The sequence below is a fragment of the Piliocolobus tephrosceles genome, chromosome 17 (genome assembly GCF_002776525.5).
Source record: "Piliocolobus tephrosceles isolate RC106 chromosome 17, ASM277652v3, whole genome shotgun sequence".
Classification (NCBI taxonomy): Eukaryota; Metazoa; Chordata; class Mammalia; order Primates; family Cercopithecidae; genus Piliocolobus; species Piliocolobus tephrosceles.
In genome coordinates, this window is record NC_045450.1 from 16,991,712 (window position 1) to 17,010,741 (window position 19,030).

The following is a 19,030-nucleotide window of genomic DNA, read 5'->3' on the forward strand; positions in this document are numbered from 1 at the left end:
TTTCTTTTCCAGGCCATCACTAAGTCATATATGGATGGATGGTGAGGACAGAAACAATTAACCGAGTCCAAGAGGAGGAAGCCTTTTAACTCACACTCCAGCAGAGCAGGGTTCTGTATACATTTTCTTAAAGGGTAGAAATATTTTAGGATAGAAATATTTTAGGCTTTTCAGACCAGACAGTTTCTATTACAACTATTCACTCTGCTATTGTATCAGGAAGCAGCCATAGACAATACACAAATGGACAGATGTGGCTGTGTCTTAATAAAACTTTATTTATAAAAAACACGAACAGTTGTTTGCTGACCTGCTGGGGTGGGAGCCTTGCTGAGGGTCAGCTGCTCTTGGCTACCACTGCAGTTCCGTTGTTCAGGCCCTGATGCCTTTTTCCTTGGGAACTGGTTAAAGGCATATTTCAGCCTTCCTTAAAAGGAAATCTAGCAGGGATGCTGCTCATTGCCCCTGTGTTTCCATAGCAACAAGGGCAGGTATATGGAGCCATTACTGTTCTATGTGGTTTTAGAGGTCAAGGGGCCATGTTCTAGGACACTGGATACGCTTTCAGATTAAGGCCTTGGGAATGAGCTTCAAGCAGAAGCAGCGTGTTGCAGAAACAATTTGGAGCATTGGTTGAATGATGCGTTTGATCATTCAACTGATCAAAGTAACCAGGACCCATTTACCCACAGAGGAGCTGAGTTTGGGGTCCAGCCCTTCTAGAAACATCCATGCCACGCATGGTCTCCAGAATGACTCCTGATCTTTGTCTCGACCCCAAGTGACTTCATCAGTTCTGTTCCACATACACACATGAAGAGCCAAACTAAAGCACAACAGTGTCACAAGTTTGCATTGCTCTAGGACTTAGCGTAAGGTTTATCCTACAAGGGCTACATTCCTCTTTAAAAAAAAAAAAAATGCCGCTGGTTTCTTTCCCACAGAATTTACAACGGCTCGGTCTGATTTCTCTTACGGGCATAGATATATGAACATGTCCTAAAGGCAATGGAATGTATATAATATCCTACCAATGTTTTTCCCTTTATAACTTTATTATATCATTTCCAGCCCTTAAGTAAACCATCACAGCACTTTCAGCTGGAATTTAAACAGGACGCTGGAACACAGTGTTTGTTACCCAGTGGCAAAACAATCAAGGAAAGAAACTGACTTGAAAAGGTGTGGTTAATAAGAAGCATTGAGAATTGTAGTCATGGCCCTTTAGAGCTTGAAAAAGCCTTCGTTTCTGGTTGGAAATCTCGTATTTCCAGATGGGGAAACTGAGATCCAGAGAGAAACATCTTACCAGAGCTTAAACCAGTAGCAAAAGTGGGATGTGAAACTATGGCCCAGGCTTCCATGTGCGTATGACTCACTCTTCTAAGGCCAGTCTGCTTAACATGATCGCTCAGTCAAGTTTCTCTTCTCTTTCTCTCCCCTCTTCTCCAGGATGGCTACTTTTCTCACCAGCCAAAAGAGAAAGTGCGAACGGACAGCAACAACGAGAACTCTGTCCCCAAAGACTTTGAGAATGTCGACAACAGCAACTTCGCACCCAGGACTCAAAAGCAGAAGCACCAGCCTGAGTTGGCGAAGAAGCCACCGAGTAGACAGAAGGAGCTTTTGAAAAGGAAGCTGGAACAGCAGGAGAAAGGAAAAGGACACGCATTCCCTGGGAAAGGCCCCGGTGAGGTGCTGCCTCCCGGGGACAGAGCCGCAGCCAACAGCAGCCGTGGGAAGGATGTGTCCAGACTGCCTCATGCCAGGAAAACTGGGGGCAGCTCCCCCGAGACCAAGTATGACCAGCCCCCCAAGTGTGACATCTCGGGCAAGGAGGCCATCTCTGCCCTGTCCCGTGCTAAGTCCAAGCACTGCCGCCAGGAGATTGGGGAGACCTACTGCCGCCACAAGTTAGGGCTGCTGATGCCTGAGAAGGTGACTCGGTTCTGCCCCCTGGAGGGTAAGTTCCAGCCCCAGTGGCTCAGAGAGAGAGCTCCTGGCCACTTCCTCCTCCTGCCCAGCCCCTTTCTGCTCACCTTCTCAGAGCTCCTGAGAAAGGCTGCCCTGTTTTCCAAACCATGGATGAGCACGTGAGATCTGATGTGTTGTAGTAGTCCCTGAATGTTGAAGTCTTGTATCAGAAAAATTTTGTAAAATCAGGTTACCTTTTGTAGGTGCTTTAACCCATTGTGTTTATGGCAAAGGATGAAATTATAGTGGAATCAGGAGCTGATGTGACGTTTGCAGGAGCCAAGGGAGCTGTATTGATATGGTTTGGTTTCTCTTTCAGCAGAATACTGGGATTAGAATTGACATGAATATTACTGTAATTGATTATGATTTGAGAGGTTTCCAATTGGTTGCATTAACTTCAGAGGCTCTGTCCATTTTTCTTTATTGAAAATCTCTTTCCCTCTTCTTTTTCTTCCTCATTTGCTTCCTATTTCCCTTCTTCTTTCCTTCCCATCCCTTTATTTTCATTCTCCTTTTACCTCCCTTCCTTTCTTTTCTTCCTGCTTTCTTTCTTCCTTTCCTTTTCTTCTTTCTCTCTTCTCATTCTCTTCCTTGTTTTCCTCTCTTCCCCCTTCCTTCTTTCCTATTTCCTTTCTTCCTTATTTTAATTTTCTCTCCTTTCTTTTCTTCCTATTTTCTTTCTTCCCTTATTACATTCCTTCCTGCTTTTTTCCCTCTTCTTTCCTAATTTTTTTCTCCTCCTTCCCTCCTTTCTTCCCCTCCCTCCCTTCCTTCCTTCCTTCCTTCCTTCCTTCCTTCCTTCCTTCCTTCCATGTTTCCTTGCTCTTTCCTTTTCCCCTCCCTCTTTCCCCTCACTAGCACTCTTCTATGTGCTGATGTCCTGCTGATAAACCAGCTCTCTTGCTGAGACATAGGGAGGGATCAGAGCTCTGATCCAGAAATTCACAGGCAGAGTGGAGGGGCCCTCTGAAGATGGGGAGACCACTTTCACTAGCACATGTGTAATCATGCCATTGATGTATATTTCTTGGTGGTGATTTTCCCCTTCTCTAGTGCCCTGGGAAGGGGAATGACAGCAGCCGCAGGTGGCTAGTGAGGTTTCGCTGTGTGCTAGACACCGCACCAGGCTCTGTGCAGTCAATTTGTTAATGACATCCACCATTCTGTGAGGCTGACGCTGATGTCATGAGCCCAATTTTTTTCAGACGAGAGATGTAAAATCCCTCTCCCAAGTTCACGTGGCCTTTAAGTGACCTTACAAGCTTACTGTTATGGCAGGAAATTTCAGACCCACTCAGAGTAGACAGAACCCCAATGTACCCGTGACCCAGCCACGTGGTTGCTGGTTATTGACTTGTGGTCACTGTTGTTTAGGGCATGTCCCCTTCCCTCCCGCTAGCCCCTGCCACCTTAGCTTACGATAATCCAGCCTCTGGGAACACTCTCAAATTTTATTTTTTCCTCGAAGAAGATCTTACTTCTCAAGACATTTGTGAATTCGTTTGCTCAATGGTTTTCTCTGTGGAGAGGGTGAGAACATCCAAAAGGCACCTTCCCACAAAGAGTTGGTGCCACTAGCAACAAACAGAGAGGAATGCATTTGAAATAAACGGGTGTGGATTTCATTCAAGCTCAGCTACCAGCTAATAGGGAAAGTCCTTTCTGCTCTCAGGTCCTGGATTTCTTTTCTGTCCAGGGAGCAGCTTGTATTCTAGGGGTCTTTTTGCTCCACCATCCCTGGGAGCCTACTTCACTCTTTACTCCTGGCCATCCCTCCTTCTCACTGGGCCACACTGCAAAGCCAGCCCAGCTGTCACTCCCGAAGTGGCCAAAGGTTCACAATACTCCCTTGTTGCTTCTAAATCCAAATGCCAACACCTGCTTTTGTTATCGTCAAAGGTAAAAGACCCTTAACTGAGCATGGAGGCCAGCAAGGAGGCAACAGAGAGCTCTGGGGGCTCCAGTGGGGTTGGGGGCATGTCAGAGTCAAGCTAGATGGAGTTTGGGGAGGTGTCAGGGTCAACAGATACAGCTGGAAGGGATCCACTGAGGTGCTGCTCAATGTCAAGGCATAGAATCAGATAATCAAGCCAGCTGCAGAATTGGGAAGTAAGGGCTTTCCGTTCCCCCAGCATTGGTGCATCCAGGAGCTACACAAGGCTTTGCCTGGTGTCCTCCTGAGAAGGCAGATGCTCAGTTCACACAACTCTCTTGATGCAGAAAGGACGTGCAACATGAGAATGGCTCCCCAGAAAAGTAGCCTAGAAAGACCTCTTAGAGAACTCTTCATTCGATTCCCTGGACAGATAAGGACATGAGGCTCATAGAGGGGAAGAGACCTATGCCAGGTCACCCAGTTCATTCGAGGTGGTTTTCATTTTAAATGTGTGCCTCTGTGTTTAGCACTGGTCACAGAATAGAGGATTTAGCTCAGATAGGAGGTGGCCATATACACTAAGTACACAGAAAGAGGGCTGGATGGACAGACAGCAAACCTTCCTTGTGGCCCCTATCTGCAGGGATCGGGTGGCAGTAGGGACAGCTTTAACAAGTGCATCTACATTATTTTAGTTTCTAGTGGCAAGCATGTGTCTATGCAGTACTTTTGTTTTATATCTGGTTTTGTGTGTGTGTGTGTGTGTTTTGTTGTTGTTTTTGACAGTCTCACTCTGTCGCCCAGGCTGGAGCACAGTGGCACCATCTTAGATCACTGCAACCTTCACCTCTCAGGTTCAGGTGATTCTCCTGCCTCAGCCTCCCAAGTAGCTGAGATTATAGGCGCCTGCCACCATGCCTGGATAATTGTTGTATTTTTAGTAGAGGTGGGTTTTCACCATATTGGCCACGTTGGTCTCAAACTCCTGACCTCAAATGATCCACACACCTTGGCCTCCCAAAGTAGCTGGGATTACAGGCCTGGACCACAGTGCCTGGCCTACACAATACTTTCAAATAGAAAGATTTAGAAAGGAAAGCTTCCTTTCTCCCTTGCAGTTTCAGCCTTGTCTAAGTGGTCCATGTGGTTCCTGTCTATATTCTTGATTAGCTTTGGCACATAGAGTGTAGCAATAATTAAGTGGAGTGCAGCGTTTCCAGAATCTTTTGTTAACCTGTGCCTGGCGGAGAAGTTTTGGAGGCCTGAGTTGAATGCCATTCCATGAGGATAATATTGAGCTCTTTCTGTATATCAGGGACAGTACATTTGTTCTGGGAAGGGCCAGATCTTAAGTATTTGAGGATTTGGGGGCCAGTCTTTGTCACAACTATTCAAGTCTACCGTCCGTCATAGGGCAGAAGCAGCCAGAGACCACACATACACAAATGCACTATGTTCCCATTAAATCTAACTTATAAAAATAGGCCAGCCAGGCGTGGTGGTTCACGCCTGTAACCCAAGCACTTTGGGAAACCGAGGCAGGCAGATCATTTGAGGTCAGGAGTTCGAGACCAGCCTGGCCAACATGGCGAAACCTCATCTCTACTGAAAATACAGAAAAATTAGCTGGGTATGGTGTCGTGCACCTGTCATCCCAGCTACTCTGGAAGCTGAGGCGGGAGAATTGCTTGAACCCGAGGGACAGAGGTTGCAGTGAGCTGAGATCGCGCCAGTGCACTCCAGCCTGGGAGACAGAGCAAGACCCCACCTCTAAAAAAAAAAAAAAAAAGAAAAGAAAAAGAATAGGCCATGGACTGGATTTGGCCCTTGGGCTTTAGTTTTCTTATCCCTACAAAATGCTATCACTGTCTATAGTTGGCCCTTGAAGAATTCTGGGGTTACGGGTGCCAACCTCCTTGCAGTCAAAAAATAGAGCACAACTTTTGACTCCCCCAGAACCTTAACTGATAATAGCCTACCGCTGACCGAAAGCTTACTGGTAACATAAACACTTGATAAACACACATTTTATATGTTACTTGCATTATATACTGTCTAGGCCAGGCACGATGGCTCATGCCTATAATCCCAGCACTTTGAGAGGCCGAGGCAGGTGGATCATCCAAGGTCATCAGTTCAAGACCAGCCTGGGCAACATGGTAAAACCCTGTCTGTACTGAAAATACAATAATTAGCCAGGTGGGATGGTGCATGCCTGTAATCCCAGCTACTCGGGAGGCTGAGGCAGGAGAATCGCTTGAGCTCGGGAGGTGGAGGCTGCAGTGAGCTGAGATTGTGCCACTGCACTCCAGCCTGGGCAACAGAGAGAAACTGTCAAAAAAAATTATAAATAAGTAAATGTAAGTAAGCTAGAGAAAAGAAGTTAAGAAAATCATAAGGAGGAGAAAGTATGTTTACTGTTCACTAAGTGGGAGTGGATCATCATAAAGGCCTTCATCCTTGTCTTCATGTTGAGTTGAGGAGGAGGAGAAGGAGGAGGAGAGGCTGGTATTATTGCTATCTCAGGGATGGCGGGAGGGAAGAAAATCTGTGTATAAATGGACCTGTAGAGTTCAAACCTGTGTTGTTCAGGGGTCATCTGTGCTAATGTATACAAGACTGCCTTGTCACCCTGTGTCCCCACACCAGCCCTACAGGCTAAGTCTATCATGAACCCTTTTTGTCAGTGAGGAAATTGAGGCTCAAGGAAGGGGAGTCCTTGGCGAGAAACACATGGTCAGCAGATGACAGAGCTGGTATTGGAACTCACGTTACAGAGCCTGCATCCTTTTCCATAAGCCTGTCCCTCTTGGGGAGGCAAAAAGAGTCACTTTATCTAAAATTGTCAAGCCCCAGAGCTGTTCTTCCACCTGTAGGCCGTCTCCCTCTCTCTCTCTCTGGTGCCAGTAGAGTGAGTTGCAAGGGAGAAGGCAGGGCATTATTGGGAAACAAGGGGGGCTGGTGCTGTCTATGGTTAAGAGCCTGGGGTGGTGGAGCCAGACCACTTGGATCCGAATCCCAGATGTCCCGTGCACAAGCTGTAGGACTTTGGGCAAGTTGCTTGACCTCTCTGTGCCTCAGTTTCTCCATCTGCAAAGGGGAGAACCTTAGCTTAGAGGGTTTCCAAGGGCCTAGTTCACAGCTGAGAACTGTGCCTGGTAGTGCTAGTGTACATTGCATCCCTATTCGCTTTATGACTGCTCCACAATTGTTCAGAAAAATCAAAACCTCGGCATCTTAGGCCAGGGGTTCCTGCACTTTTCCTGGTCACGCTGAGGTTATCTCCGAATGGCTTTGCAGTGTGAGTTTGCTGGGGATTGTTCTGCACTGGCCAGGATGATACACCCACCCAGGACCTGTGAGCTAGTTAATAAGATTGGCATTTAAAAGCCATTGCACACCCAGCCTCAGCGACGCTTTAATTTGCTACACCACAGACTCCCCCTTTTGCAATAAATTTACTGTGAATAGACTAATTGCAAAATAACCCTAATTGAGTAGTTATCAATGAACAACTTCCCATGGAACAAAACGGCTTACAATTAATAGCATTTAAGCCATAAACTATTCTTCTGCAGAAAGCTAAGATGTAATTACACCCCATACAGAGATTGTGTTCCCTTTCTGGAAACCGTGACACCCGGATTTCCCTCTGCTTAGGAGGGATTTGAGCTTCAGCCCAGTGGTCCTTTTATTTCTTTGCTAAATGTGGAGATGGAGACAGGGGTGGAGGGAAATTTAATATATGAGTAACTATTCATATACATATGTGCGTACACACAGATGGATGCCCTGTGTTTCTCGTTTTGTTTAACGCAACATCACCCAAACTGCAGCCAAGAGGATGCCGGAAGTTGAATATAATTAAGGAAACGATTCCTCATGGCTTCAAGTCTGAAAAATTCAGGGGAAGAGAAATAGATTTTAAATGTTGACTTCGGTAAAGGGCCCCCACTCCTCCCGTCCCTCACGCTGTCTGTCCCCTCGCCCCACCACCACTAGGGAAAATGTCGAGTCCGGAAGCCTAGGAGATGGTTGGATTTCTGTGAGGCATTCCTTGCTCTCGTGACTTTTCTCCTTTGCTCTCCAAAGAAGAGGGATTTAGAAGGAAGCCCTAGCTCCATCCCTTTTCGGGAACATCCCTGTCCACTGGCAGCCATGCAGAGGGAGATGCAGTGAGGTTTGGGGAAGGGGCTCTGCCGCATCAGCCCCCAGGGATGGTCTCGGAGAAACTTGTTTCTAGCCACACACCCTAGGGTCTCTGGTCATTCAACTGGAGCTCCTAGTGTTTCAGGGGAATGAACCAGGTCGGATTGAAGGTCAAGGACAGCTTGGACAAGGGGGTTTAATTCCTGGCTCTGCCATTACTCATGACAGAACCCTAACCTCTCAGTGACTCGGTCTCCACAGTAAAATGGACACAAAAACTCATCTTCTATCTTTATAGGGTGGTTGGCTAAAATGAGACAACGCATATAAAATGCTGAGTGCATTGGGGAAGTTAAGTGGATATGCTTGGCTTGTTAGTATTACTGCAATTACTTTCTTTTTCTTTTTTTTTTTTCCACAATTACTTTTGCATCAACCTAATAGTGGCGATGGAGGAGTTGTATAAATGAAGGGGTGACAAGAAGAGGAAAGGAGAGGAAAGGGTTGCTTTGACGGTGTCAGCCATTGCTCAGCCACATCTTGCTGGGTCTGCTCTTCAGACACAGCCCCAGTAGCTTCCAGTTCTCCCCAGCCCCCTCCCTGTCCCCGCAACTCCCACTCACCCCACTTTGGCTGTTACCTCTTGCCTCTCGAGATCCCATCCTGAATGCGCTTCCTCTGGGAAGCCTTCCGGGACCACCTCTTCCCCAGAAGCCCTGGTCACAGGGAACACATGGATCCTGGGTGAAGGGTGTACCTCTGCCCCTTTCATTGTCAAAGCGCCAGCTGCCAGGTGACACAGCTTTTTCTGCCTCATTACATTTTGAACACTTGCATGTCAGGAAGCGCCCTCCGTACAGTGGCCCTCACGGCCGCCAGCTGCCCTGTGTCTTGAGTTAAAATGTCCCAAGAAAGGCCCTGCTGGCTCCTTAGGTTGCTCCTGCATTTCTTCACCCTTGCTAGGTCTTACTAAGACACCACATAGATGCTGTAAGTGACCTGTGGGTCTGCAGTCTAGACATCTGGGTGAAGAATTAGAAATGAAAAATGTGAGAAGTTCCAGGGAAGGTGATTGGCTGGGAGCAGGGTGGGCTGGACTTGAGCGGGGAACCCAGGTCTGGGCATCTGAGTGAAGGTGGCAGTTCTCCAATGGGTGATGGGCAAAGGAAGTTGCACATGACTGGGGAACCTGGCGCAGTTGATAGGGATGAGGATGAACAGAAGGGGATTCTTTGTGGCAGCAGCAAACTGTCTTTACCCATCAGTCTTTGCAGGAATGGATTTTTGGAATGGGGATGTTTGGGGGAAGGCTGGCCACTCACTGCAGAGAGAGGCTGGCAGGTGGTACTGCCAGCTGCTTAAGGGCAGTCTCTTCTATATCCCTCCTGCCCTGGGGGCGGTGGGGTAACTACACAGCATGAGTAGCCAGCTTCTAGAAAGCGTGCCTGACAGCCGCAATGGAGGGAAAATAGAACTGGGGGTGTCACAAGTGGCCCCAGATAAGTACCTTAGTTTCCCCATTTGTCAGCCAGAGATACTAGTTTCTCCCAGGTCCTTTGCTGTATCATCAGTGATGAGAAAATGATGGAATAACTGTGAAAAGTTAAAAGGTACCACGCTCATGAGAGTGATGTGATGAAGCCACATTAACCCGGAACAGCTTGGCCAAGTGGGTGGGGTAGAGCTATTCACCTCTACTGTTGTAGCGTGAAAGCTGCCGTAAACACACATCAACAAATGACCATCGTGGGCATGCTTCAGTGAAAGTCATTTATGGTCACCGAAATGTGGGTTTCACATAATTTTCACTTTCTCAAGGCCACCCTTGCAGTTCCAACTGGGCCCTTTGGCATCTCCTTCTAGGGAGCCCAGGAAGGAAGAGGTATCCAGTAACAACAGTTCACTGGAGTTGGACAAAACTAGTCCCAAAGGTCTTCCTTGGGCTTGCTAGGGAAAGGCAAGCGACTGGCAAATCCAGAGAAAATCAGCAGACCCATTCATTGGTCAGCCACCACGTTCAAGGCTATGCTCCAGGACAGGACCTCACACACACAGTTTCTGTAAAAGGCCAGATCATAAATATTTGGGACTTTATAAAATGCATGGTCTCTGTCTCAGCTATTCAGCTCTACTGTTGTAGCATGAAAACTGCCATAAACACACATCAACAAATGACCATCGTGGGCATGCTTCAGTTAAAGCCATTATGGTCCCCAAAATGTGGGTTTCACATAATTTTCACTTGTGAAATGCTGTTCTACTTCTGATTTGTTTTCTACCCACCTAAGAATGTAAAAACCATTCTTAGCTCGAGGGCCATGCCAAAATAGACAGCTACAGGCTGTAGTTTGCCAATCCTTGTTCTAGGACCTGGGGTTAGAGCAGTGAACAAGAGCAGAGAACACCTCGTCCCACTTGGGTACCATGTCCATTGGTTCTGGGAATCAATTGTGCATCTAGATGACTGTACCCTCAGGGAGCTTCTACCTGAATAGCAGAGACCAGAGGTGATAAGTGAATAGTCACATCTGCAATCTAATGTTTGGATATGACTCAAATGATTTATTTGAAGACATAGAGTAGGGTGAGAGGACAGGTGAGGTGGGGACCATTTAGATAGGTGCCTACAGGCCATGTGTGGTGGCTCACACCTGTAATCTCAGCACCTTGGGAGGCCAAGGTGGGTGGAGTGCTTGAGGCCAGGAGTTCTAGACCAGCCTGGCCAACATGGAGAAACACCATCTCTACTAAAACAAAACAAAATAGAAGTTAGGCAGGTGTGGTGGCGCATGTCTAATCCCAGCTACTCAAGAGGCTGAGGCATGAGAATTGCTTCAACCCAGGAGGTGGAGGTTGCAGTGAGCTGAGATCACACCACTGCGCTCCAACCTGGGTGGCACAGCAAGACTTTATCTCAGAACAAACAAACAAACAAAAAAACTACTTAAGTGCATAGAGAAGGAACAGAAATAGATTTGGTCTCATTGTGGAAGAACTTACTAAGAATTAAACTGCTTGCGAATGGAACAGTTCCTAGTCTTTGCATATGCTGAGTTCATTTATTCGTTTAATATTTATCGAGAGGCTACTTTGTGCCTGACATTAGTTTAGATGGTGGGGAAAGACATGCCAAGGGCCTGATCATACTCATCTTTGACTATCTCATGCTTGGCATATCATAAGCCTCAGTCTTGCCATCACTGGGAAAGAAGATAACGTGGTTGCTTTTAGCCTCAGTGGCTCAACCTTCCTTCATCCTGGGGTCTCTACAGAGGCCTGTGTGCACCAAGCAAAGTGATGGAAATGGACAGCTAGAGACTCTGTGGAGGTGGTGTTCTCAGCATGGCATCTACCACTTGGGACCTGAAACTGTCTCCAGCTCCCTTCAGTATACCCTCATTCAACAATTAGTCATCGAGCATCCCCTGTTTGTGCCAGGAACTAGTTTGGATGGATTCATTTGGGAGGAAAGCAGACAGAATCCCTGTCCTCAGGGAGCTTGCAGCCTGTTTAAGGTGGGTAGTGAAACACAGGGACAAATGATCATTAAAATGTGCGTGTAGGCCAGGTGTGGTGGCTCTTGCCTGTAATCCCAGCACTGTGGGAGGCAGGTGGATCTTGAGGTCAGGAGTTTGATACCAGCCTAGCGAACATGGTGAAACCCCCTCTCTACTAAAAATACAAAAATTAGCTGGGTCGCAGCTCCTCAGGAGGCTGAGGCATGAGAATCACTTTAGCCCGGGAGAAGGAGCTTACAGTGAGCTGAGGTTGCACCGTCGCACTCCAGCCTGGATGACAGAGTGAGACTCCATCTCAAAAAAAAAAAAAAAAATTCACATGTAAAATTGCAACAGCAATTCTGGGGAGATGCACAGTTGTGTTTTATAGTTGAGCCAAGAGATGAAGGGTGGTAAAAGTTAACTAGAGGAAAGGCTGGAGGGGAACATTCCAGGTCAAGGGAGCATCGTGTGCAAAGGCCCTTGGGTAGGAAGAGGTGTTGCTAGTTTAAAACACTCACAAGACCAACAGGGGACCTCTTGCTATAAGCAAAAAGGTTAATCTGCTCATAGGCCAAGTTGTAATTCCTAAAAGTGCTGGATTTAGAGGATCTGTGTGTTTGCTTTGAGCAAGGAGAATGGAAACAGAGGCATCTCTCAGTTCTGAACTGAAATTGCCAGAGACCTGAGGGGAAGGTAGGCCCCCCTGTATTAGTCTGTTCTCATGCGGCTGATAAAGACTTACGTGAGACTGGGTAATTTATAAAGAAAGACATGTTTAATGGACTCATAGTTCCATGTGGCTGGGGAGGCCTCAAAATCATGGTGGAAGGCAAAATCTTATATTGTGGCAGGCAAGAGAAAGAGCTTGTGCACGCAAACTCCTCTTTATAAAACCATCAGGTCTCATGAGACTTATTCACTACCACGAGAACAGCAAGGGAAGAACTCGCCCCCATGATTCAATTACCTCCCACCAGGTTCCTCCCACAACACATGGAAATTATGGGAGCTACCATTTAAGATTTGGGTGGGGACACAGCCAACCCTATCAGCCCCAAAAATAGGTCTCTGGCCGGCTGAGACTGTGGGGTCAGATCTCACATCCTCTCTCCAGAGAATTATGCTTCTTCCACTTTTGAGCCCTGAACAAGAGGTCATCTTGGATCAGGAAAGCAACCCCTGCCCCCAGGTTCTTAGCCCTGGACTTAGGGTACACATCCTTGGGAGGTCTTGCCTCCTGTTACAGTGTTGTTTCTAATGACAGCCAAGCCATGGAAGGAAATCCTCAGTGCCTCCAGCAATGACATAGACTCAGTGTCCTGGGCTGTTTCACTGTCATTGAGCTGACACTGGATTAGGAGAAGCCTTTGAACCAGACTCAACTCAAAAGACTTGTGGCCCCTCTGCCACTTGATCGGCTGTAAAAGCCTTGAACAAGGCACTTGTGTTCTCTGAGCCTCACGTCTTTCCTATAAAACAGATTGCACAAGTGCCTCCTCTGCCTCCTCAGGTTGCTGAATAAAATACTGTATTTGAGTGTACTTTCATTATTCCATGGGTCTAGCCAGTAAATATTTACCAAGCACCTGTTACAAGTCAGCAATAGGCCACCTCTCGATTGGCAGCTCTTGTGGTTCTGGAAGCCTGCAGGTGGGCATGGGAGACTTGCTTCCATGGCAGGGTGGTTTGTGATGCTTTTCTTGGCATTCCATGAATTCTTGCACAGTAGCTGCCTCAGAACACGGCAGAGAATGGAGATTTGAAGAGCGCATAGAATTCTTGCTCCAGGAGAGGCTTGCTTCCTTGGGCACAACTGATTGTGTGTCTGCCACCCAGGGCCCCCAAAACAGACTTTCTCCAAGAAGGAAGGAACCCAGACATGGCCAATGAAAAAAAGAAAGAAAGCCCTAGAGCGAAGGGACTAGCTATCTCTCCTTTCTGCATAAGTCAACAAAACCAGCTGGCCTTTTCTCCTCTCTCAAATTATTTGGCAGTCGAGAGCTGGGAATTCGTATCAATGCCACTTCCTCCTGGAAGCCTTCTGTGATGCCGTCTCCCCACACTGCACCTCTCAAAGTCTGTGTGAGGTGTTCAAGCTGTGTGCCCCCAAACCACCTTGCCTGTTCCCTGCTGGGGCCCATGTCACAGGATAGCGTGGTTGCTAGAGTCCTCTGTAGCCCACACTGAGCCACAAGGGCTGAGTCCCCTTAATGCTCTTGGGGACCCTGAGTTGAGACTGGCTGCTATAGCGGATCCTGAGTCTCCAGCATTGGATCTCCAGCCCCTGCCTGCACAGGGCTAGGACACGAGAACCCATATTTCTTAGGCACTTCCTGAATGCCAGGTGTGGAGGCAAGCACTTTTCATGTGTGATCTCATCACGACTCCTGCACAGCCCCGGAGAAAGGATGTTCTCTAGTCCCTCTGAACAGATGAAGAAATTGAGCCTCAGAGAGGTTAAGTAGCTTGCACAGGGTCACATTTGCAAGTGACAGACCTTGGACTCAAACCCAGTTCTGCCTAACTTCAAAACCCACGCCTTAGCTTGTCTGCTCTGTGGCACCCTTAGTAAGTGTGGAATCAGATGTGTTAAATGACTGATCTAGCTTCTCCAGAGATAAAGGAAAATGCACCGCATGTTAGTCAACACCTTTCTCTAGCTATTGATATTTGTTACTCACCTTCTCTGCAGCCAGAAAGAACAGGGAGCTAAGGTCTCTGTACCAGAAACTGCTCTTAAATAATAACGCTTAACCTCTACAGTAGGGATTGTTAAATGCCAAGGGCTATCCTAAGAAGGTTTAACTACATTAACTCATGTATTCCTCATTAACAACTTTGTATTCAAGGAAGTTGAGATACAGAGAGAAAACTTACCGAGATTTACACATTTCACCAGTAGCAGAGCCCCAGGCTCTGAGCTCAGAGACTTTGGTTCCAGTGGCATGGCAAGGGGCTTAACCACTGCACTTTGGTGTCTGTGGGAGCAGCTGCATTCAGGCTGAAGCAAGCCCTTTGCAGCTTTCATTTCCTCCTTTTGCTCAATCTGTCTCTTGTAAAGAGACCCACACAGTCAGATAATTCACCTGTTTTTGGAGGGGGCCGCTGATGCCATCCGAGACACTAAGGACTTGTATTTGAAGTCAGTTCATTGCCTGGAGTGAGAAATAGCCAGGCGCGGTCACCTCCTATTTCTCTGCCAGTTTCTAGTTGCTGTGGTATATTTGTGTTAGTGTAAAAATGACAAAGCAATAATTTTTCATTGTATCCTTCAGTCACCCATGAGAGATTGGATTTAGGTCACAATTTATTACCCCGTGGAATTGAATTCAATTTTTAACACCATGTCAGCCATTCTGGTATTAGAGCCTTTTAATGGCTGTGAAATTTATACAATGATAAAGTAATTTAAAACATATGTAGGAAGAACATCAGACAAATTGATGTGTATAGAACCCTGTGGTAAAAATTGAATAGGAGATAAACACGGAAAATGGTGATTGATTAAGAGACGGTTGAAATCATGCTTGCTTTGATAAACTTTTAATGGCGAAATTAGTAAACTAATTTATTCTTTGCAATTTTGAGGAGGGTTTATGTTGCCCTAAATCAGAATCGAGGCTGGGCCACAAAGCGCAAATTAATAGCTCACCTCCAAGTGTGGTATGGATAGAGTGAGAAACCTTTCAGAGGAACTGGGAGGCTGCCAAGAGCCAGTCCCCCGTGACGCTTCCAGCGACCAAAGCGAAAAGATGGTGAGAAGGCAGGGAAAGGAGAATTCTCTTCACAATTTGTAAGAACTTGCCCAAATAATGCAGAAAGAATGTTTGTTAAAATCTAATTCCTCAAGTCAAGACTGTATACATTCTCATTATTTTAAAAAACTGAAACATTACAGATAAGGGGAAAATCCATCTTGATCCGTCAGTCCCATCTGAGCAGTGGCACTTGTGTGTACATTTTTGTTTTTCTTTAGATATCTAAACTCAACACATGTCAAAAAAAAAAAAGAGTGTGGTTTTGTGACAGGGGAATCATAAATCATATGAAACTGATGTATAAATTGGAAACTTGTAAAATATATTAATAGTATCTGGCTGCGGGATGAAAGAATTCACAAGTTACATGAATTTTTTTTTTTTTTTTTTTTTGCACATGTCTAGGTCTGAGATCTGTTTGCTTGCCCAGGGTTAGAGACCTAAGTTACTTCTTTATAGTAACTGACCATATTACTCTGTGTGTGGATACACCACAGTGTAATTGATCATTGCCCTACTGGGGGACATTTAGGTCGTGGCCAGTTTTTTGCTATACTAAGTGACTGTTTTCTCAGATCTCTCAAAGATGTACATAACTAATACCATTCTGGATACATCAGAGAAAAGCTGATTTGATGTCTACAATGGATGCCCCAGGGCGTTCGAGCTGAATTCTCTTGGGGACCCTGAGTTGAGACTGGGTGCTGCAGAGCATCCTGAGAAATGGTATTGGCAGGTCAAACAGCTTGCCCATTTTAAATTTTAATAGACAGCATCAAACTGCCCTGTGAAAAGCCTATACTGGTTATAACAGCATATCTTGTATTGGTCACCAACAGGACCTTGGCAGCTTCTAAAACATCCTCATTGTCCATCCTGCAATCTGCCTGGGATCCCTCTTCGGGTTTCACGTTAGTAACATCTCTCGTGCCTAGTCCTCCGAGATCCCAGCAATTGTCTTTTGTGGTCAAAGACAGTGCTTGCCAGGCATGCCTGGGCTTGTGTTGGAAACAGAGCCCCTGGGCCCCACCCCCAGGGATTCTGACCCAGGTCAAGGACAGAACCTGAGAAATTATACTTCTACCAGAGGCTGCTGCCTCTTCAGAACCACACTTTGAGAAGCCCAGACCTGAGAGAACATCCTGTTTCCCCCAGTTCTGCCCTTTCTCTGATTCAGTGGTTTGCAACCAGGGCCACTGAGCCTTGCCTAGAGACATTTGGTTGTCTCGACTGGGAAAGGGGATGCTACTGGCATCTAATGCATAGGGACCAAGGATACAGCGCAGCATCCTGCAAAGACAGTCCCACAATAATTTTTCAGTCCAAAATGTCCCTGGTGCCATGGCCAAGCACGGTGGGAAACCCACGCATCTGCTTCCTCTCCATGGGCAAGTTCACATTCAGTATGGACACATTGGCATCCGCAGTCTCACTCCTGGGCGTGAAAAGCCTCCCCCTCACCCCTCTGACTTTCTCAGCCTTTGATGACTCTTAACCCCCTGAAGACCCCTCTCCCCAGCCTGAAGAGCCCATAATGAGACACCTCACATCAATTGCTGGCTGTTGCCGTACCTTGTGCTAAGCACATAGAACTGTGCTTAGCCGTGAAAGCTTGAGTCGGTTGGCCTGGGTTTGAATTCTGGCTGTGTCCTTCCCTCACTCTGGGACCTTGTGCAGGGGACTTCACTGCTCTGTTACCTGATCTTTAATCTATAAAATGGGGATGATGATTGACATCTGGTTTGCCCAGGACAACCCCCATCTGTGCCTGCCGTCCTGGTATAGTTAGTAATGGAACTCCTTTTCCTCTCAGGAGTTCTCCGGTCTCTAACCTGACGAGGATTCTCCTATAGAGTGAGACTGGATGATTTGTTTCAGATAATTCATTTGACCTTTAGGGAGCCATGCATGGGTTTTGAGCAAGACAGTGCCGTGATCTCATTTAGACTTTAACAAAGGGATTGGCAAGCTTTTCATAAACCGACCATAATAAGTTATATGGTCACGCTAATGATGATGGTCTTAATGTTTCTCACCTTGTAGGGTTGTTGTGAGGATGGAATGAGATGATCTGTGTGAATTATGAAAGCAGAGGCTGTCTCTAGAAGCACTCAATAAAAGTTAGCTCTTCTGGGTACGTACCTAGAAGAACTGAAGGCAGAATCTTTTTAAAGAGACATTTGTACACCTTTGTTTATAGGAGCATTATTCGGAGTAGTCAAGAGGTGGAGGCAACACAAGTGTCCATGAACAGATGAAAGGATAAACCAAATGTGGTCTACACATACAGCAGAATACTGTCCAGCCTTAAAAAGGGATTACACCCTGTCACATGCTACAGCATGGATGCACCTGGAGGACTTCACGCTAAGTGAAACAAGCCAGTCACCATAGATCAGATACCATGTGATTCCCCCTTACACGGGGTATCTAGGGTAATTAAATTCCTAGAGACAGAAGTAGGATGATGGGTCCTGGGGGCTTAAGGGAGAGAGAAACAGGGATTTGTTTTTTAATGGCCATAGAATTTCAGTTCTGCAAAATGAAAAAGTTGTAGATTGGTTGCACAACAATATGAATATACTTAACACTATTGTACATTTAAAACGATTAAGATGTAAATTTTATGTGTATTTTACCATTTTTTAAAAATAGCTCTTCTGAAACATGCATTGCCTCTTTTAAATCTTGCTCTAAATTGGTGAAGTAGGCTTCTTCATTCTCCCATTTCACAGATGAGGATTCTCCTGTAGAGTGAGGCTAGATGATTTGTTCCAGATGAGTCATTTGACCTTTACTCTAGGGTCGTAGGGAGCCCTGGATGGGTCTTGAGCAAGATGGTGGCACAATCTGATTTACACTTTAACACAGGGATGGATAAACTTTCTGTAAAAGGCTAGATAATAAATAGTTCAGGTTTTGCAGGGGAGAAGGTCTCTGTCCTAACTACTCGACTCAATGTATAGACAGTGCATAAATGAATAGGCATGACTGTGCTCTGATAAAATGTTGTTTACTAAATGGATGGCTGGATTTGGCCCAAGACCATAATTTGCCAATCCCTGCTCATACAGGTTGGCTGTGTCCCCACCCAAATCTCATCGTGAATTGTACTCCCACAATTCCCATGTGTCATGGGAGGGACCCAGTGGGAGGTAACTGAATCACAGGGGTGGGTCTTTCTTTTGCTGTTCTTGTGATGGTGAATAAGTCCCAGGAGATCTGATGGTTTAATAAAGAGGAGTTTCCTTGCATAAGTTCTCTCTTGCCGGTAGCCATGTAAGACTTGCCTTTCACCTTCTACCATAATCATGAGGTCTTCCCCACCACATGGAACTGTGAGTCCATTAAATCTCTTTTTCTTTATAAATTACCTAGTCTCGAGTATGTCTCTATCAACAGTGTGAAAGACTAATACTCCTGCTTTGAAGAGCTCCCTGGCTGCTATCACCTTCCAGCTCTAGCATGTGGAGAAGACAGTTCTAGAAGATAGGATAGTTAACTGCCTCTTCCCCACACTGTATCCCCTAAAAGTCAACTGTTTCATAACCTGGAAGTGAGTAGGAGACTCCTAAGGAAGCAGCAAGTTCCCAGGGGTGCCCCATCAGTTCCAACGTTGATACTGCCCCTTTTCCTCCCTCTCCTCATGGTTGCATTGATCGTGCAATCTCCAGAACTTTTTCGTTTTGCAAAACTGAAATTTCATGGCCATTAAGAAACAAATCTCCATGCACTCACGCACTTACACTGAAAGCTCCCAAGAAGGAGGG

General features: G+C 46.3%; 1 protein-coding gene across 1 annotated transcript in view; it reads left to right on the forward strand.

Moving 5' to 3' along the window:
• The window catches only part of XYLT1 (xylosyltransferase 1), a 373,789-nt gene that overhangs the window by 214,137 nt on the left and 140,622 nt on the right, over window positions 1–19,030 (forward strand). Inside the window, exon 3 of the mRNA XM_023189714.3 lies at window positions 1,453–1,963. Coding sequence (XP_023045482.1) covers window positions 1,453–1,963 — 511 coding nt within the window. The remainder of the gene's footprint in view (window positions 1–1,452; window positions 1,964–19,030) is intronic.